The sequence below is a fragment of the Micropterus salmoides genome, unplaced genomic scaffold (genome assembly GCF_014851395.1).
Source record: "Micropterus salmoides isolate LMB-PRFRI ecotype aquatic unplaced genomic scaffold, ASM1485139v1 Ms_hic_scaffold_17, whole genome shotgun sequence".
NCBI lineage: Eukaryota > Metazoa > Chordata > Actinopteri > Centrarchiformes > Centrarchidae > Micropterus > Micropterus salmoides.
In genome coordinates this window covers 14,424,027-14,443,582 of record NW_024040817.1, presented here as the reverse complement: position 1 = coordinate 14,443,582, position 19,556 = coordinate 14,424,027, and the positions used below count along the sequence as shown (strand labels likewise).

The following is a 19,556-nucleotide window of genomic DNA, read 5'->3' as shown; positions in this document are numbered from 1 at the left end:
TTCTGAATTAAATTATTGTGTTACCCATAAGACAGATAAATAGGTTGCTACATTATGTGTCATCTCTATGAGATGAGAAATCATCATTGGAAATCATTGGTAACTGATGGCTAATTATATATGGTACAAGTACATCTAAATAAAATAAACATGTTTTGTAAAGCATTACATGTCAGGTGGGGGCAGGTGTGTCTTTATCAGACGTTTGACTGCCCTCTGTATCTCAGCCAATCAGAAGGTTAATCATTAGCCAATATAATCACGTACTTCACCAACTAACAAATGAACAGACGTTACACATGTCAGTTAGTTCCTCTTTTCAGGTTTAGGCCCACACTACTGAGCTTAATCTGTCATAAAAACACTGATTTTTTCCTTTTTAAACCTGCAAACACAAATTAGATGTAAAACAGGGAAATTATTTTAGAGGTGATAAGAGATACGGTCTACAAAACAGAGGCTACGACTCAAGTTCGGAAAGACTGTGATAGATATCATAACTGTCCCTTTTTATAAAAATGTTGTAATATTTGTTTTTTCCTTTAAACACGTAGTAAGTGAGCCCTTTTTACAAACAAAATTACCCTCCAAAACATTGTATTGCTAAATTAAAAATTAGTAGTTGATATTAGATATAGCAGTTGATTAATTTACTGGCAAAAGGTGCACCGATTTGTCATTGACACAAATTAATCGTTTGCTTCAAGCATACAATGACAACAACATTTTTGCCCTGCATAATAATATAATTATGTAATAATAAAAGAATAAATCGAATCATTTAGGTTAATACTAAATCCATAAATCTTAATTTGGACGCCAAACTCTAAATGATAACAAAACCAAGCAACCTTTTGCTGTAGAATAAAGACACATTATATCCTTCTCTTCCAGTAGATGTCACTCTTGTGCCTTGAAGGAATAATTCCCTCAGGTGATGGATTGTCAGGAGAAATGTGGCATTTGAACCTCAGGTAACTGGTAGGGTACAGCAACTCAGGTAAGGCAAAATAAACAATTAGCTTTTTAAAATCAAAATTCATCTTAAAATCATTGTTGCTCCAGAAATGTCATTTTCATGGAAGTTGTTGCTTTACCCACAAGAGTTATTTGATAGTTCATATTGTGGCACTGTGATACGCTCAGCTCTGATTTGTTTGTTTGGTTGTATGAAGGGTGTATCCTTAAAGGACCTCTTTCTAGGTTTTTCTATGTACTTTCCATACCTAACACTGCAAGCAAGAAGGTTACAAGTTTTGTCATGGTGTAATGCCCTTGGACAATCCAGCCTGACTTCTTTCTGTTCTCTTCTCCCTACACATCACATGCGGTCACATGGGTGATGGCAGTCATATGATTTCATCACATAGGTCAGACTGTCTCACATGCACACATACAGTACACACACAGTGCTGTTTATATATACACTGTATATTCCCTGTTAATATTCACCCATATCACTTAGTTGTTCACACATATGAATTGGTGATTTATGCATGAAAAGGCACATATTCAATAACAATAAATATATATGTGAATTGGGGTTGGGCGTTCTGGAAATATAATATTTCAGTGGGAGTCAGGACCCCTTAAGGAGACACGAGGTAATGGCTATAGTATGCAGAATTCTTTAATTTCTCCTAAAGTGGCTTTACTGTCAGTATCGCATATATGCTCTTTATCAGCTTGTTCCAGCTCTTCATTAAAGCTGAGTGATGTTTACACTGAATGAAATATTCAAACCAGGGCTCCATATATTGTTTTATAGCTGCACCATTTCATCAAATGGAAATATTTTAGATGGCTTCTGCATCATTTTAAATCCATTTCTCCAAAATTCAACCTGACAAATTTGGTATCTCTGGAAACACTGGGTTCTCCTCTGGAATTTAAAATATAGCTATCCGGGTGTTAACCATGTATGACTGCACAGCATGAATTTGTAACGACTGTCCACAAGTGGGACAGTGAGACTGAACATGATAAACTTGAGCAGGAATTGTGGATGATTTAATGTGATAGGAAAGAAGATAATATGGGAAGAATATGTTTGTGCTGCATAAATCTTAAAGTTAAACTGCTGAGATCTCACACCTGTGGCCAGGGACACCATGGGCTAACGGAAACTGTAATGGGCAGTTTTGTTAATTTCTGAAATGTTAGAAGCAAAACAATTAGTGAATTGAGTAAATAATCAGCAAATTCATTGATGATGAAAACAATCCTTAGTTAAAGCCCAGTTAATGTCCATAATAACAGTTCTATAGGTAATTGGAGGTCAAAGTCTTCTGTTTTGGAGTTAAGACTCAAAGCAATCACTTATCAACCATTGAGTTTAATATGATTCTTTATGGAGAACCATGATGAAACAGAGCTCACATGTCGATGCTAGGGTGGAAATGGATGTGGCATGTATAGAAAATAATGAGCACTCATTATTACAGCCTAAATAGATTAGTGATTAAAAATTGATGAAGTGATGAAAGCCTCTTTAGCTTAACTGTCTGGACCTGCTCACAGGCTTGGCTTTGTTTGTCTCTATGCCCTCTTCCAGCAGCATCTGTGCTTGTCAGTTGACTCCTGTGACTCATCATTTCCTCTAATTGCCCTGTCATGTTTGCTCCAGATGGCCCCGATTCAGACGCTGGACTTGGGTGCTTCCCGGTCTTAAAACCACAGCATTCCTCAGCCAGTTGAGCAATGCAATGCTCCATGACATCACAGCCTGAGGAATGAACTGGCATAACAGTTGAGTGTGGAAAGTGACCCGGCTAACAAGGAGGGTCTGGGTTTGGTTTAGACTGCTCCTGTGAGGCTAACGACCATCAGTCAAAGGGGCCATTTAATCTGGCATCTAGTGTATTTGGATGTGTGTGTGCAAATGGCAATTTTCTGATTGAGCAAATAGCAGGGAACTTTCCATCCCCTACAGAGTTCAGTTAAAGCGCTGCGGTCATTGATGAGCACTTACACAATAACATGGGTTTCACTGAGGCCACTGAAAACATACTTTCTGCCCGTGAGACATAAGAGCACCCACATAATGAGGGAAGTTGTGTAAGACACGCATACTTGGTAACACATGATCTCGTCACTCTCCTTCTTTCAAGCAAGCACGATGTTTCAGAACATTCAGATTAGTAGTGGAACGTACCTAAATACATTTAACCAAATACTGTACTTAGGTATAATTTTAAGGTACTTTACTTGAGTACATCCATTTTATGCTACTTTATACTTCTATTCCACAAAATTTCAGGGGCAGGTTTTGCCCTTTTACAGTATTACATTAGATTGCATTTCTTTTACAGCTGTTACTCGTTACTTTACAGATTAAGATTTTCCATTATCAAAACACATGAAGTGTCACGATTGCGGTGAGCGCAGAGCAGGAGTGTGAGCCCAGACGCAAGACACCAGAGCAGAGATGCAGTTCAGGGACTTTAATCCAAACAACAGCAATATACAAGGCTTACAGGTAGCAGAAACGAAAAGTATTTTTACATCGTATTGAGTACTTCCTCCATCGCTGTTGCAAAGAGACACAGAGGTTAGTGAGAAAATTCATCTGGGAGGAGGCCCAGTCCTCCCTCTGCTTGCTCAGCACTGTGTGTATAAACTGGGAAGAACTTCAGAGGGGTGCTTGTCTGCACACTGTTTGAAAACCTGGAAAAACCATCACTGCCTGCAGTACTCTCCTCAGGAAGTGCCGGAGCGACCCCAAATGTCCGTTTTTTAACAGCAAGGTGAAGCCAGCCTCAGACTGAACCACGCAGTTGAGTTTTAGCTGAGTACAAAGATAGACTTTAGGGAATCTGAATACTGTTAAATCTATCATTATCAGCTAATGGTGCTTTCTCTCTGCATTTTAAGTCTGTTTGTATATTTTTTTTGCATTCATTATGTTAAAAAAGTGGGTTTTGAGAGGCAACAGCTGGAAGCCTCCCTGCACAGTATAAGAGGAAGCCACTAAACAGTTTGTACCTGGGTGCAAAGCCAGAGCAAAGGGGTGGGGGAATTTTTACTGAGCTCATTCTGTAAGTAGGTACAGCTGGAAAGGGGAGCACATGAAGTATAACCTCTTCTGATGCTATGAAATACTTTTCTCATGGTCACCCTCTCTCTTTCCCTCACTCGTTTTCCTTTCCACTCCCTGCTTCCCTGTTGTTTTTGCCAAATGTCTCTCAAAGCAGAGTTCAGATAATAGGAATTGTCTTTGGGAGTTTTTAAACTAATTGGCTCCATATTAGAGTGAGCTATGATGACAAAGAGCACACTGAGGACACAGTACTGGATTGCAAATGGAAAGATGGCAGGGGAATGAATAATCAGGAGAATATGAGTGGCAGATTGTGATGTAAAGTGATATGCAAACGGTCGACAAGGGAGTGGGAGGAGCAGGGAGGAGGCAACATAAAGAATCCAAAAGGAATCATCAAACAGTAAATTCATATAAAACAGTTTATTAACATCTTGAAAAGTGATTTATACACTGCAATACAGATTTTAAAAAAAAGGAATGTGTGACATTTATATTTGATACATAAAGAATAATTTCAGCTTTTGTGTTATAAAAGCAACTTTTCCAACATACGTTCATGTAAACCGAAGCCTTTTCTACACAGTGCACTGTTTGAGCGAGATCTTATCAACATGTGACTGGCTGCGAGGAGGACAAAGAAGAAAACAAGGCGAGTAAATGTAAACCATGCATGAGGCACAAAACATGAGTATTGTATGACAGTCTTAAAAAAAAACTTCCTCACTCTCTCTCATAAACTCTGGTGCAGACAACATCCCCAGCAGTCATAGTCTGAAAGAAAACAGCAACAAAAGGACAGAGTTAAACCACTTCCTAATAAGGCAACCATTATAAAGGGTTTAAGTTCTAACTAATGTTGGTGCAGATATTCATGGTGCCCAGAAGATGAATCCTAATGACTTAAGTGATCCTGGACTTTTCCTCCAGCACCATGAGAATGTGTACAAGCAAGAAGCTTGTTGTGTTTTTTTTAGTAAAATGTAATAATGCTAAATTTGTGAAATGGGGAAAAAGGTAAACCTCCCATTGTTCTGACGTGGCAGTGTCCCTGCATTATTCCAAGATGTTTACCCCAACTTACAGTATCATTTCCGTAGCCCAGTTTGCTATTTTGCAGTGTCACAAATATATATTAGTGAAACTGTGTACATCTCTTTTACATTAGGTTAATTGATTGTATTAGAGTTGATATTGGTTTTCATTTAGATGTAACTGCCAACAATAGTAGCTTTTCAGCCATCTTGCCAGTGATTTGGAGACACTTCTGTAGTTCTTTTCACCAAATTGCTGTCAAAATTTCCAGATATCTCCAACTCAAAATTTCAATTAGGCTGTTTTTCCCCAACATGGCTGTGTTTGTAATTATGGTCTACAAATATGATGTGAACACAGCATTTATCTTGTGACCCCTTAACCTTTTATGTAGAGCTGTTATCAGGTGACCATATCACCAATTACCTGCAAAACTAATGATGGCTGTCCTTTGTATGTTGTGCTAATTTTCAGAAATTAGCATGCTAATGCACTAAACTACAATGGTGACCATGGTAAACATTTTATCTGCTAAACATCAGCATGTTAGTATTGTCAATGTGAGCATTTAGGATTTAGCTTCACAGAGCTGCTAAAATGATGATAGACTCTTGTTTTACTACCTGGCAACCTAAAGGTTGTTCTTAATTATGGCTTATAAATGATTGATATAAAGCAATAGTAAATGTTTCTGAGTCAACCACTTCACAAAGGGTGGTTTTAATACTGTAAAGCTCTCACACTAGACAGTCATCTTACTTTTAGTGTCTTTTAATCTGATACTCTCTGTAAAGTTGTGTATTGGCGCTGTGCACAAAATAATTACCAGTACAAGTTCTCCATCGTTGGTCAGCTCTCGGGTCCACGATGTCTTGGGCCCATCACCTTTCTGTAAAGTCTGTTCGCAGCTGATCTTGCTGTCTGTTTCCCACTTAGGAAAGCTCTGTAGGGATTCATATAAGAAGAAAATTAATAACTGACATCATTTAACTGCAAAGTTTGGGCTTCATAACTGGAGCTCAGCGTGCTGATCACTGCATATTTTTATGGCCTGTCAGGATCTATGTCCTTCACCACTCACTCGGCATGAAGAAATGAAGAACAGATCCATGTATTATCACTGGGGCTGGCCCTAGAGTTGCACTGAAATTATTTCCACATGTTTCTTCTGTGCAGAGCTCTGGTTAGGCTGTCCTTGGCCAAATGCTGGTATGCATGTATTGACATTATACAGGAATGTTATAAGGGAAGTTTATGGATGTGTACCGTGCAGGGGCGGCCATCCACCGTCGTCTCATTGAAGGACTGACCCACAGTGAAGGAGATATGGGTGGTGCGGACGCTTGTGGATGTCTTGATGGACAGACTCTCTCCCTGCTGGGTGATTTCCACTGCTGGGCTGGAGGCCGCCGCCACTGCAATCTTCCTCAGGAACACATTCACACCTGACCAAAGACAAACAGATCTAATATCAAACTGAGAGCTGTGGTGAAAGCATCACTTGTGTTGGTTGCAACAAAAGCAGCATACCGGTGGTTTTGGATGTTCATAGCCCAAATAACCTTATTTCATCTAGAGCATATTAAAAGTTTGAGTTTGTTGGTTTGAGTTCATTCAGTACGGCATGAAAATGTGAGATATTGTGTTTGCTTTAGGTAATCCATCAAAGTTAACCATCCAGCACCTTTCGTTTTTTGACAGCGTTACATTATCACAGCGTGGTAAAGCGGCTGCGAGCAGGGAATGTTTCCTTGCTTGGCATTAAATGAAACTATGTCATCTGATATTTGAGCAGCCATACAGCAAGACAAGTAACATCCAAATCCATGTCATCCTTTTCACAATGTCCATATCTGTTTATTATTTGTCTTCTGAGTTTGATTTCCCTACATCAAATGTTAGCTACATAAATGCTATGCTTTTTGGTTGCCTAAAGTTTTCAAAACAGGCTGATTAGTTTTTTTGTTGTACTGAATGAACACCAAGGAAATCAACCTAAGAACTTTCTGTATGGTATGCTACAGAAAATGGTTGCTTAATTGGTTACAACATGCAAAACCCCTGGTAGGTCCATTATTACTGTGGCACTGTTAAAGACTTCACCCTCAAAGTAATATTTAGTCACTATCCACTCAACTCCTATAGGACCAAGACTGGTAGATTGAAAGAGAAATAAGAAGAAATTTTAGCTATTTTGAATTTCTTTGTAGTTGTTTTGCGTCGCTTAGTCAGTTTTGGAGTCTCTTTGTGGATGTTTTGTGTGTTTGTGGTTGTTGTGGTGTGTTTTGTGTGTCTTTGCGTCTCTTTGTGTAGTCAATTTTAAGTTTTGTGTGTTTGTGGTTGATTTGCATCCCTTTGTCTGCGTTTTACATCTCTTTGTGTTTGTGTTGTGTTTTGAGTGTCTTTTGATCTCTTTGTGGTTGTTTTGCATTCATTTATATCAGGACTTTCAACAGAGACGTACAGTATAAACTGCAGGGGAAAATGGCCTCATTACTGTTGTGCACAGTACAACTACCGGTTGATTCTCAGAATAAATATATCAGGATCTATGTGCTGGGTCAGTAGAGATGTGATGTGATGTGATGTTTAATAAATGTAAACATTTGACCCTTCAGTTTTTGCCATTATTCATGTGAGCTGGACTGGCTTCAGAGAGATCAAGACAACCCCACTTTGATTCAGGTCAGACCATGTTTGCTCATTGAGTGGTACTAACGGAGGCAACACACACACACACACACACACACACACACACACAGACAGACATAGATCAGGTCTGAGAGGCCCAGGGAAGTGAAGGAAAGTCAGTCTCAGAGCCGGCTGGCTGCTGGGGCCCATGTCAAGGCTTAGTTCCGTTTACACTGGCTCTAATTACAACCGCATGAGGAGGACCCTGCCTCAGATGAGTCTAATCTAACATTCCTCCACAGGCTATTTGTCTTCAGATTTTTAATGGATGCCACTGGCTGGCCCTCACCTGACCTCTCTCCTGCTCTCTCTTTTAACTGGAGTCCATACAGCCTCATATAGTTTAACAAGACCAATGTTCCCAGGAACATGGGTTGGCAGGAATGGGGCACACCAATTTAATCACAGTGGCCCACTTCAAACCACTTTGGTTCTCTAGTTGACCTCTAACCAAGTGGATTTCCAGTTGATAATGCTACTGACAACATGATTGACAGGTCTTTGTGCAGGAGATGCTTCCTTTTCCCTTCCTTATTCTTTGCATTTTAACAATGGAGCCAAATGGTAGATGATCAACCAGATAACAATATGCTGCTTGACTCTTAATTTGCATCAAAGTTTGAGGAGTTTTTGCATGAAAAGCACTTTGATCTAAAGGTAGGGAAAACGACCTGCAACCCTGTATTGCTTTGGAAAACGTTTTATATTTTTGAACAGCTTTATTGCCATTTTCCGTAAACAAATTAAATATGTTAATGCGTGTAGGCCTACATTAAGTGCCCCAAAAACATTACTTACCCAGCGCTTTCAAAAGTTCCTCGAAATTGTCCGAAGACTTCATTGTCCATTTTCCTGCGAAATCTGTGATTTTCTTCTCCATTTTGATGCAGTTGCAGAGATTACTTTTGCAGATTAGACGGCGACTCTGACTGCAGATTCTCCGGTTCTTGTCTGTCCCCCTCGTTTACCGATTTGTAAAACCGTCTTCTCCGCCTGCATCGGCTGCTGCATTGATTGGCTGACAGCTCGTCTGGATGTGATGCTGGTCCAGCCAATACAGGGGCTGGTGGCTGGGAGGGACTTTCCCCCTTATTCTGGCTGTAGCCTCCACCTCTTTCAGCATGGTGAAAGATTTGGATACGAGCTGGAAAATGCACTTCCAGTAAGTCCTTTGATGTTGCACTCGGATATTAAGGGAAAGTGTTAACTCATTTCTTAGGTTGGTGTCATATTAGTCCAAATTATTTGACAAGAAGTCCAGACAATAAGTGATAGGCCTACACAAATAGCCTGAAAATTGGATGAAACTTTTCATTAAACCCCCCCCCCCCAAAAAAAATCCAACCTGAAGACGTGTTAAGTTTACCAAGATCTGGAATGTGAAATATAGGGTTAATGTTGCTCCAGAGTGGGGGGCTGTAAAGCTGTTAATGAAAGAGCAAAAGATAAGACATACAGCTGGAGGCAAGTTTCATCCCCATGTTCACTCTACAATTAAAATTTAAGAGAGAGGGGACACAGAGTCTCATTCATTATGATCAAATAGCACATACTGTAGGTCATCAGTTTCATTTACCCAACACTGACTCATGTTGCCTTGTCTTTATCTAATTTGGAAAGCTTTAGACCACCACATGTTATTTTTGTAACAGAGACATAAGACACTGTTTACATCCTGAGGTAAATGTTGAAGAATAGATGCTGAAATCATTCAATTCGGGCACAAGTTACCCAAATAAATTATATTTAGTATATTTCTTTCTTAATATGAAATATATAGCCTACTGTAGCACCAACAATGTGATTACAAAAAGATTGAGCAGAGACAAAAGTTAGACCAGAGGCAGCCCATTGTAAAAAAAAATAAAATAAAAATAATAATAATAATAATAATAAATTAAATAAATAACTTGTTGCCTATAACTAGGCGATAGACTTGCTGTCAAATCAGTTAGGGTACATTGTAAGCTACCTCATGCCAGGAAAAAACAAAGTATCACTGTTATTTTGAGTCCACAAAATAACAGTAAAAAAAGTAAGATAGCTGTTAATCCAACAGTAAACAGAATGTTATGTTAGCAACACATTAGCTTCCAGCAGCTGGTAGGTAGGTAGGTTTGTTGTCACAATATAATATGAAGTTATAGAGTGAAATTGAGTTTTATAACTCCCTTCTGCTACATAGCAGACAAGTTAGTCGTAGTTGTAGATTGGCTAGCTTGGTTAGCGTCAAAGTACTAGATAGCAGAAAAAAGTAATATCTCGAATTACAAATAACAGTCACAAAATGGGGGTTGGTGGGGTAACGGATAAGGCACATGACTTTGGTGTGAGAGACCCAGGTTCAATACTGTGACCCATCCACCAATGTGTCCCTGAGCAAGACACTTAACCCCTAGTTGCTCAAGAGTAAGTCACTTTGGATAAAATGAATAAATGTAATGTAAATGGCTATAAGAAGTGATGAGCCTACAGATAATAATTACAACAACGGCAATTAGTATAAATTAGTAGGTGGATAAAGATTCATTCAAAGATCTTTATTTGCATGGTCACAACTGACAAAATGGCGGATGTTACATGGATGGTCCGTGCCAATTCTCCGATTGGACTTGCGGCTTTTTTCGGAGGAGTGAATTAAAATAGGGTTTTCAGTTTTCGCGATATATCGATGTGAAAACGTCATTGTACAGAGGCATAGATTTAAGGTTTATGAATGTGCGATGTAGTGGGCCGTAGTTATGAGGCAAAATGTCCCATCCATTGACAATCGCTTATCTTGCGTACAGGGTCGTGGGGCTGGAGCCGATCCCAGCTGGCATCGAAAGAAAGGCAGGGTACACCCAATCCATTGCAGGGCCACATATAGACGAACCTACACTCACACTCATACCTAAGGACAATTTAGGGTCACCAATCAACCTAGGCCACGTGTCTTTGGATGGTGGGAAGAAGCCAGAGCACCCGGAGAGAACCCACGCAGACACAGGGAGATGCAAACTCCACACAGAAAGGCCGGGGCAACCGGGGTTTGAACCCACAATCTTCTTGCTGTGAGGCAACAGTGCTAACCACTGCCGTGCCCGTGCACCACCTATGGGCATATTTGGGTGAACTTTGGTTTCATGTCAATGTGACTTGTGGTTATAGAGGAACAATTTCTTTGAATGAAATAGCACCACCTAGGGGCGAGTTGCACCAAATTTCGACCTGGCCCTCAGGAGGGCGTCCAACATTAATTCTCCAAATTTGGTGTCGATCAGCCATTCCAAAGCAAAGATTCAATGCAATGTTGACCAGAGTAGAGGACCAAAGATAAAAATCTAAGCTAGAACTGCAAGCAAAGATATGATATAATTTCCTATTTGTAGCATTTTTCGCAAGAAATTTTGATCCGCTTGGTCCAGAGATTATCCGTGCCAAGTTTGGTGTCGATCGGACTTGCGGCTTCAGAGGAGTAAATTAAAGTAGGTTTTACAGTTTTCGTGATTTAGCAAAAAAAAAGTAAAAAGTAAATCGGTGTGGCCTGTACCATGAGATTCAGCTCGATCTCCCGAACGTGTGGATATAAGGTTTTTGATATGCGCCTTCGTAGGCGGGAGTTCCAAACACATTGACCTTGCTTATAGCGCCCCCTAGAGGTAGAATTTTTTCGCCTGAGGTCATTAACATGAGTTGGACCTACCCTATGAGTTTTGTGTCCCTAGCACTTACGGTCTAGGCCGCAGTAAAACAAGAACGATTACAACAGCCCACTGGGGCTGGGAACCCTAATAAATTGATTAAAATAAAGGAAGTTAGAATAATTGAAAATAAAATCCACTCAAAAACTGTCAGGGAGATGTATTTGATAACATCACCCCAAGTGGAATAAAACGTATTTGCATCCTGAAAGTACAAACTTAATTTTCTTTAGGTTACAGACTCTCTTTCTGTTCTTTCTTTCTCCCTCTCTCTCCCTCTCTCTCTCTCACACAAACACACACACACACACACACAAACACTGACAAGAATACTTCATCAGGTCTGGATCAGAATGGATGCCTCTGGAAACATGATGCAGTGCATTCACCAACAAAAGGAGTCACGATGTTATCTGTGCAGGTTGTCTCAGCATTCCTCCCCGTGGCACCATGAAGCTTCTGTACCCTATAGAGTTACAGCAACATGGGAATTTACCCCGAGTGGTGTTTTATACAGAGAAAGGAGCTTTAAAAACACCTTTAAATGCAAATTAGACATGCACTCTAGGCCAGCATTCACCGCTAGCTGACCTCAGACTGAGGCACCCAGAGGACAACAGCAACTCAGGGATGAGAAGAAGAAGAGAATGGCCCTGATGAAAGGATAACACTGGACACTGCTGTCCTCGCTGCTATGACAACGGATGTAGTTTCATAAATCTGTGATTGCCCTGAAAGCTATCTCCCTTTATGTCAACTATAATAATTCGTGTTTGGTTCCCTGTGCTGTAGCCTACGTGTCATTTACACTGGGCACACTTTCTGAAATGGCTGATTTTGTCCCCATCACTTTATGAAAGCATTTGTTAAAAATGTTCTGAAAAATAGCTTGCAAGAAGAAATGTTAAATAACAAATGAAAAGGCTTTGAGAAAGGTTTGCACAATAAGTAAATATTAGCTATTCATGCCATCAGAGCAGGGGCGTCCCTCTGTAACTTTCTTCTTCAAGAAGTTCTTGAAAACTCATCTCTTCTGAGAACACTTCCTCTTATAACACCTCTAACCTCTAACATGCATTTCCTGTGCTCTTCTTCTTCTATCTCCTTACAATTCTCTGGTACTATTAGTTAACTCTTAGTTCTTCCTCAAGGTATTTATCCCATTGATGCTGTACACGCTAATAGCTCTTACTAGTATTTATTGCTGTTCTTAGTATCTGTTGTCACTTGTAGATCTCTTAAGGTATGGATGCTTTATTGATGCCTGTATGTTGTTCCTCAAATGTAAATCGCTTTGTATAAAAGCGTCTACCAAATGAGTAAAACAAAAATGCAGTGCAATTTATATATAGAAGAAACAAATGTGCATTGTCCAAAAAAAGTAACTTAAGATTTAAAAAAATCTTGCTACTGATGATAAAATGATCCAAAACCGTGCATACACCGAACAGTAACTTTAACAACTTCTTCTTTTCCATTCTCTGTGAACATGACAAAAGAGGAGGGAAGACTACATCATGCCTGCATGTGTGCTGACTCAGTAGGGATGATACACACATGAACACAGAATGCCTGAGAGCCTTATTGCATAATATTCTGTTTTATTTTTAGATTTTGAATTGTCACCTGCCACCTGAATTTTGTGTTTTCCTTTACATAAATAAAAACATTTCCACCATAAAATGATGCAGAAATTTCATCAGAATACAGGAATTTAAGTGTTTGATGCTCAAAAGTTTCCCCCAGAAACATGTCATATATTTCAGCTTTGCAGATCTCTTCAAAATAGTGTTAAAATATTGTCTCATCTTGTTCTTGTGAAATCAAAATTGTGTGTCATCTTCTCAGCTAAGTGTATTGTCACACCCCTAACCTGCGCCCTTATGTCCCCAGCACTTTTCAACACAAAGTGACACCCTTGACTGTAGAGACCTGGATGTTTGTTTGTAATGTCTGTTTATTCGCTTATTCATACAGTTGTTCATTTAGAGGCCATGGGGTACTGGCCACGAGGTTCAAACATGTAGAAACTAGAGAGAGTTCCCACTGTTAGGAGTCTGTAAATTACTTAATGTTAAATAACAAATGAAAAGGCTTTGAGAAAGGTTTGCACAATAAGTTTACCCTAGTTAAATTTGTTTACCCTTAATTTAACTAAATAAAAAGTGTGATATGTAATAGGCCTAATATGCATAGGATATACAGTACACTTACACACAGGAACATCAGCAAAGCATGACTAAATAAATAAAACAAAACAAAAAGCTTTAGCAGTTCAGAGGATTATATTATAAAACAAAATTAGTCTTCAAGGGGTGCTAAATGGGTTGGACGTGGGCTACTGTAATCCATTTTTGATTTTGCCATAACTAAAATGTTGATGTGAGTTGCAGAGATCACAAAAACCAAACACCCCATTTTAAGTAGCTTTGAAAAATTAACATAAACATTACAAGAAATGTAGCGTGGGGTCAACTCCAACACATGACAAAATTCGTTTAGGAGAATGGTTGAGCAAAGCGTCACCTAGCGTTGATTCATGGGTTTTCTTGTATCCGGAAAATTTAATAGTTTTGTGTTTCCAGCCGGTTGACAATTGAGCAAGCACCGGTCTCATCATGGCGAGACACCTTCGCTTCATTGCGCGGACAGTGATGGTTCAGGACGGCAACGTTGATGCGGCGTACAAGACTTTAAACAGGTAAATTCTAAGTATTTAATATAAAATATAACATTAATAGTTTCTGTTTTCCAGGGGATGATAAGTTAACGGTGGCTAAGTTAACGTTAGCCTTCCGCTCAATGTCACAGAGCTGCGGCTGCGCAGTGGTATCACTGCTAGAAGCTGACTCCGTTAAAAACATACAGGGGTCAGAACGTCAGCGTCACAAGGTTTAAAGTCTGCAGCAACATATTCACTATAATTTAGCAGTAAACTATTTGTCAGCACAGTCTATGGTTATTAAGTCTGGCAACCTACGGCAAGCCCAACATTTCCTCGCTATTTAAAAGCCACTAGTACTAATTTATTAGTTAATGGTATTTTTCCATTTGTTACCAGTAAATATTCCCGTTTTACTGATTAGAAACTAGAACATTATTTTGAGTTACTAGTAGCATTTTCATTAGTTACTAGTAACTATTGTTTAATTAAAAGTAACTAATTGCACATTTTGCCATTGAAATCTATGGGGCTCTGCAGTTCAGATATCATCTGTTCATTAGTTACTAGTAACTATTCGTGAAGTTACTAGTAACAATTAACATTTTACTGGTGGGCCTATCTATTGTTTAGATTCTAGTACCTAGTCAATAGTCACTAGTAACTACTGAAATAGTTACTTGTAACTATTTCCATTGTACTAGTATCTATTGTTTAGATACTAGTACCTATTAGTTACTAGTAACTATTCAAATAGTTACTAGTAAAATGTAATTCTTACTAGTACATTTCTTTCGGGTTAGTAGACATAAAATGTCTAGTTGATAGTAACATTTTAATTCTAACTAGTAAGAAGGGAATAGTTACTAGTAACTAATGGAATAGTGAAATAACTGAAGAAATTATTAAAACACAGCTCATTGTTCTGAGATGTTATTTCATGATTAATTTTTATAAAAACTGAATTTTGTTGAATCATTTTTATTTCATTATTGACACATTACTTTCAAATGCATGTTTATATATATAATTATGGACTTTTCTTCCAGTAACACATTTCATGTCTGGTTTTATTTCATAATGTCAGGTTTCATGACAGTGGTGTTGCCACTGCCCTCTTATCTCTTCAGCCAATCACATGCCGTGCCTCTTAAGCTAGCAAGCTGCTACCACATTTAGCCAGTTCTATTTTGCTAGCTACAGCAGCAACAATGCCAACATTAATGTGAATCAGCCAACTCCACGCTGCTGCTGTGAATAAACACTGTACACTGACACAGTTACCTAACCTCTTTAGCTTTTAGGGCTTAGCTTAACAAGACTGTTGATGCTACATAGCTAGCTATGCTAGGGTGACCAGACAGTCACCGGTTTTGGTGGCCTGTTTAACTGTGTGTTAATCATAGACTGTATAAGGTGTTAACAGACCTGAAATCAGATTTTATATTCATGAGGGTTATATGTGACAGATTATAATTGACCTAGTACTTTTAACCTCTTCATGTACCTTTTTATAATGGCCAAAACAACACATAAAATGCAGTATTCTACTTGCCAGAAAGTGATTGCAGCCTCTATGTAATGACTACAATGTAGTATTTGCTTCAGAACTACTTGATTTCATTCAGAAGAATTATATTTGACAGATTTCATACAATAACGTTATATTTCAGGACATACTGACCACCAAACCAAAAATGTCACCGAATTTCATTTCAGGAATCTGGTCTCCTTAAGCTATGCCAGCTTGTGATCTTACCGGTATTACTCAGCATCAAAGTGAAGAGTCTCTGTTAGCATTGTTAGCAGACTCCTGTTGGATTGAGCAACCACACGGAAAGTCTTTTTGATCTTGTTGATGCTGCAGAGAAAACCAAATTAACTAAAGAGCTAGCTGCTGCCACTGTCTCTTCACTTTGATGCTGAGTAATAAAACAAGTTCACAATCCTGATGTTTGTTTCTGTCTCTGTACAGTGTTTATTTACAGCAGCAACTAGATAGTCGATTCAAAATTACTTTGACATTGTTGTTGCTCTAGCTAACAGGTGCTTACTGGCTAATTTTGGTAGCAGTTTGTCTTCTTTGAGGTTTAAAGGTGGTTAGCAAACAGCGAATTGGTGCGTTACTGCCACCAACTGGTATGGAGTATGGATCAGACTGCCAAGAATTTGCATTATTAAAAAAAAAACATCTTGCCAATCAAATGAGTTAGTCCAAGATACCGAAAGAGGGTGCAATAACACTCATTTCTTGACTTCTTTTGTAGAATATCTTGTTAGATCAAAGTGGCCATTTATCTTTCTGAGATTTTGACTCAGATGCCTTCTTCCTTCCTCATATTTCTGAAAGTGTAACATAACATGCTCTGTTTCTTCTTGCGCACAGTAGTAGCATTTGCCTGTTTTATGTTTACCTATTATAAATATTGTACTGGTTAGTCCAGGGTGTCCAAATCTAAGTCTTGATATTGTTGTCTCATTTCTCCTGTTCCGTCTGGCACACCTAATTTCTCCCACTATCCTTTATACTCCTTTATACTACTAAAAGTTTCTCCTTTCCTCTCTTCCTCCTATTGCTTTTGCCACATTTCTTTCAATATCAGTTTAATAATGCTCTTGATATCTGTCTTACTGAATCTAACTTGACACATCAGTGTAATTATTTTTGTGGCCCTCTTTGCAACCTTATCTGCCATTTCTGTTAGCAGCTGTTGAGCTTGCTAGCTTATAAGGCAAGGAGCATGTGATTGGCTGAAAAGTGAGAAGGCAGTGACTACGCCACTGTCATGAAAAGCGACATCACTGGGGGAAAAATGTCATTCTGTAATAAAAGCAGACTTTTGAAAAGATGCATTTTGAAATAAATGTAGTCTCATAAATTCATTTTCGGGTTTCTTTGCTGACCTGTTAGTCAGAAGACATCTCAAAAAAGTCTGAACAGATTTCATGAATCATGAAAAATTATTGGTTTTTCTCTGCCGAACCAGGAATTTATAAAATGAGTTACAATATAGGACAACATTTTTGTGAAATTTTTGTGACCTACTCCATTATCCATAATGTAAAACAAATCTGGTACATGTTCTGTGTCCAGTGATTGTCTATCATAATGGATATTAGGTACAGTTTGAAAATGTATAATTAACATTTTTTTTAGGTTGGAAAGGATTGTAATTTAAGCATAGGTCGATGTATGTAGTTTCACTGCTTTCTTGTCTTTTATTATAATGTGTCTAATCTGTTGAATAGAGTGCCTTGAATGCAACCCAAGTCCCCGCTGTTTACATATTTTCTCTACAAACTCCAGGGTCCTTACTCAGGATGGGATTATTGAAACGGTGAAGCAAAAGCGCTACTTCGAGAAGCCCTGCCGAGAGCGACAGCGGAAGAACTTTGAGAACTGCAGGCGGATCTACCACACGGAAATGGCCAGAAAAATTGCCTTCATCTCCAGGACAAATAGAGAGGATCCCTGGCTCGGCTGCTAGTGAAATAGAGTGTGATGGAACAGGACGTTATCAATGGACTGGTTGAGATGGGCCCAGCAAAGTGGAAGAAGCAATCATTACAATGTCACTGTCACATCTAAATGAACTTTGGGAATTACTGAGAAAAGTAGCTTTCATCTTGTCACATTGTGTCACCACAGTAAAAGGAAGAAAACATTTGTAGAAGTACATTCATTGTCAAATCAACTTTGGACATTTTTTCCCTTTTCTGCACAGAATTTGGCATGAAAAGTGTGGTGCTTGTACTGAGAGGGAAACCTATTCATCATTCTTGGTTGTAATGAGCCGGTTAATGAATACTTGGTTGATGACATTTTGTGTTTTGACGCTTCCCACACAACCTTACTAATGAAAACCTAATAAATGCGTGACAATTTCTGAAAGTTGTAAGTTGGTGAACTTCTATTTAACAACAAAAACAAACTGATAACTACTGTAAACACACAAATATAGTATATAGGACAATCTGAGTGCTGAAAAAAATCATATTGCAATTTATTTATTGATAGATATTTGAGTTAGGATTTTAGAAGGTAATTTTTGCTTTACTTTTTTACTTTATCAAAAAAACTGCAGCCCCTGCAATTTCAATCTTGCAGTTGGCCATACTGCGATTTCGATTAGAAACAGGGTCTCAGCTCAGCAGCAGCTTGATGTTAATGACTTCAAGGTCACTACTGCACAATGTGATGTCAATGTCCACTGACGATGTCGACCACCTCCCGCAAACTCCTAAAAGAGAGACACACCTGTCAGACATCTTTCACCACAGGGGGCTTTAAAGTGTGAACTTGCTCTCAGTTCCCGCACACAGGGAATGTTAAGCGCTCGCACCAGGCTCACTTGTCCGAGGTTACCAGGTCACATTTATATCATGTCCTGTGGTTTCTGTCAGTGGGTGAGAGGACTGAATGGAACAGTATGATAGATGACCTATATTTTACACTGAAAGTTTTTGACTTTTCTCAGATTCAAGCTTCTCCTTAGGTGTCTGCCTCCACCCCAAATATAATAGAGGTGGATAGTATTTAATTAGTCTGTGAACAGCATAAAAGAATTACCGTAAACAGTAAATTTTTGAAAAAGCATGCTTGTTACTGTTGATGATCCATAGACCTCACTGTGAGCAGTTTTCATTGGAACTTTTTGATGAAGAAATAGTCCCCATGAAAGCTGTTGACTGTGTTCTGCATATTATTCAGAGTAACATGGATGTTGCTGTTGATTTCTTTATGTAATTTTCCATGCTGTGAGCTCCACAACTGAATTTTCTTTCACCCCCACCCGTATTGTGGTGGCAGAGACAAATATCTCAAAAATGGCTATTTTTTAACAGCTTTTCATATATGGAAAATGGAAAAAGGTAATTGGACAGTTTAAGCTGTGTTGATTTTAGTGTGGTGGTGAGGTTTTAAGTCTTGTTCACTTGCAGTGTCTATGTAACATACATAGGTTGTGCAGTCAGCATCAGTGCACAGTAATATGATTGTGAAATGTGCAAATGTTTTTGTTGGCTCCTACTCGACAAACACACACACTGCCACTCCCTTATCACTGACAAACATCAACCACATGGTGCGCAAAATTACAAACATGTCACTACTTAGATATTAATTTATTGGGTCATAGGTCATATCAAAAACCTGGGCAGGGCCGGCTAGAAACGTGGTGGTGCACTAGATAAGATGTATGCCTTCGGTGTGAAAGACCCAGGTTGAACTCCCCACTGTGACATATTCACCAATGTGTCCCGGAGCAAGACACACAGTTGCTCCAGAGGTGTGTGACCTCTGACATATATAGCAATTGTAAGTCTCTTTGGATAAAAGTGCTAGATAAATGTAAATGAACAGCAGTTCTCTTTCTTCTAATAAACATATCCTTCAGCTTTAACTCACGCAACAGTACAATAATTTGGCTGCTGCTCATGCTCAGTT

General features: G+C 38.9%; 2 protein-coding genes across 3 annotated transcripts; one reads left to right on the top strand and one right to left on the bottom strand.

The window, feature by feature from the left end:
• Positions 1-4,443: 4,443 nt before the first annotated feature.
• On the bottom strand, positions 4,444-8,775 carry crabp2b (cellular retinoic acid binding protein 2, b). 2 transcript variants are annotated; one of them, XM_038725888.1, is made up of 5 exons: positions 8,564-8,775; positions 6,341-6,519; positions 5,901-6,017; positions 4,767-4,813; positions 4,444-4,663 (listed from the first exon to the last, which is right to left on the bottom strand). In XM_038725888.1, exons 1-5 carry the CDS (start codon positions 8,643-8,645, stop codon positions 4,618-4,620), a joined length of 471 nt encoding a protein of 156 aa, XP_038581816.1. In that variant the 5' UTR covers positions 8,646-8,775; the 3' UTR covers positions 4,444-4,617. The 2 variants fall into 2 exon arrangements, with proteins under 2 accessions (XP_038581816.1, XP_038581817.1); XM_038725889.1 differs by having other exon boundaries at positions 4,444-4,813; positions 8,564-8,770.
• A 5,231-nt stretch (positions 8,776-14,006) lies between these two features.
• Positions 14,007-18,002, top strand: mrps21 (mitochondrial ribosomal protein S21). The gene is made up of 2 exons (XM_038723953.1): positions 14,007-14,149; positions 17,418-18,002. Exons 1-2 carry the CDS (start codon positions 14,067-14,069, stop codon positions 17,596-17,598), a joined length of 264 nt encoding a protein of 87 aa, XP_038579881.1. The 5' UTR covers positions 14,007-14,066; the 3' UTR covers positions 17,599-18,002.
• The last annotated feature ends 1,554 nt before the right edge of the window (positions 18,003-19,556 follow it).

Excerpts from the sequence above, each read along its gene's own strand:
- crabp2b (XM_038725888.1), bottom strand. The coding sequence starts at position 8,645 with ATGGAGAAGAAAATCACAGATTTCGCAGGAAAATGGACAATGAAGTCT. Across the intron at positions 6,520-8,563 it reads GGAACTTTTGAAAGCGCTGG|GTGTGAATGTGTTCCTGAGG; the intron begins GTAAGTAATGTT and ends GTCTTTGGTCAG. Across the intron at positions 6,018-6,340 it reads TGGATGGCCGCCCCTGCACG|AGCTTTCCTAAGTGGGAAAC; the intron begins GTACACATCCAT and ends GAATCCCTACAG.
- mrps21 (XM_038723953.1), top strand. The coding sequence starts at position 14,067 with ATGGCGAGACACCTTCGCTTCATTGCGCGGACAGTGATGGTTCAGGAC. Across the intron at positions 14,150-17,417 it reads GCGTACAAGACTTTAAACAG|GGTCCTTACTCAGGATGGGA; the intron begins GTAAATTCTAAG and ends TACAAACTCCAG.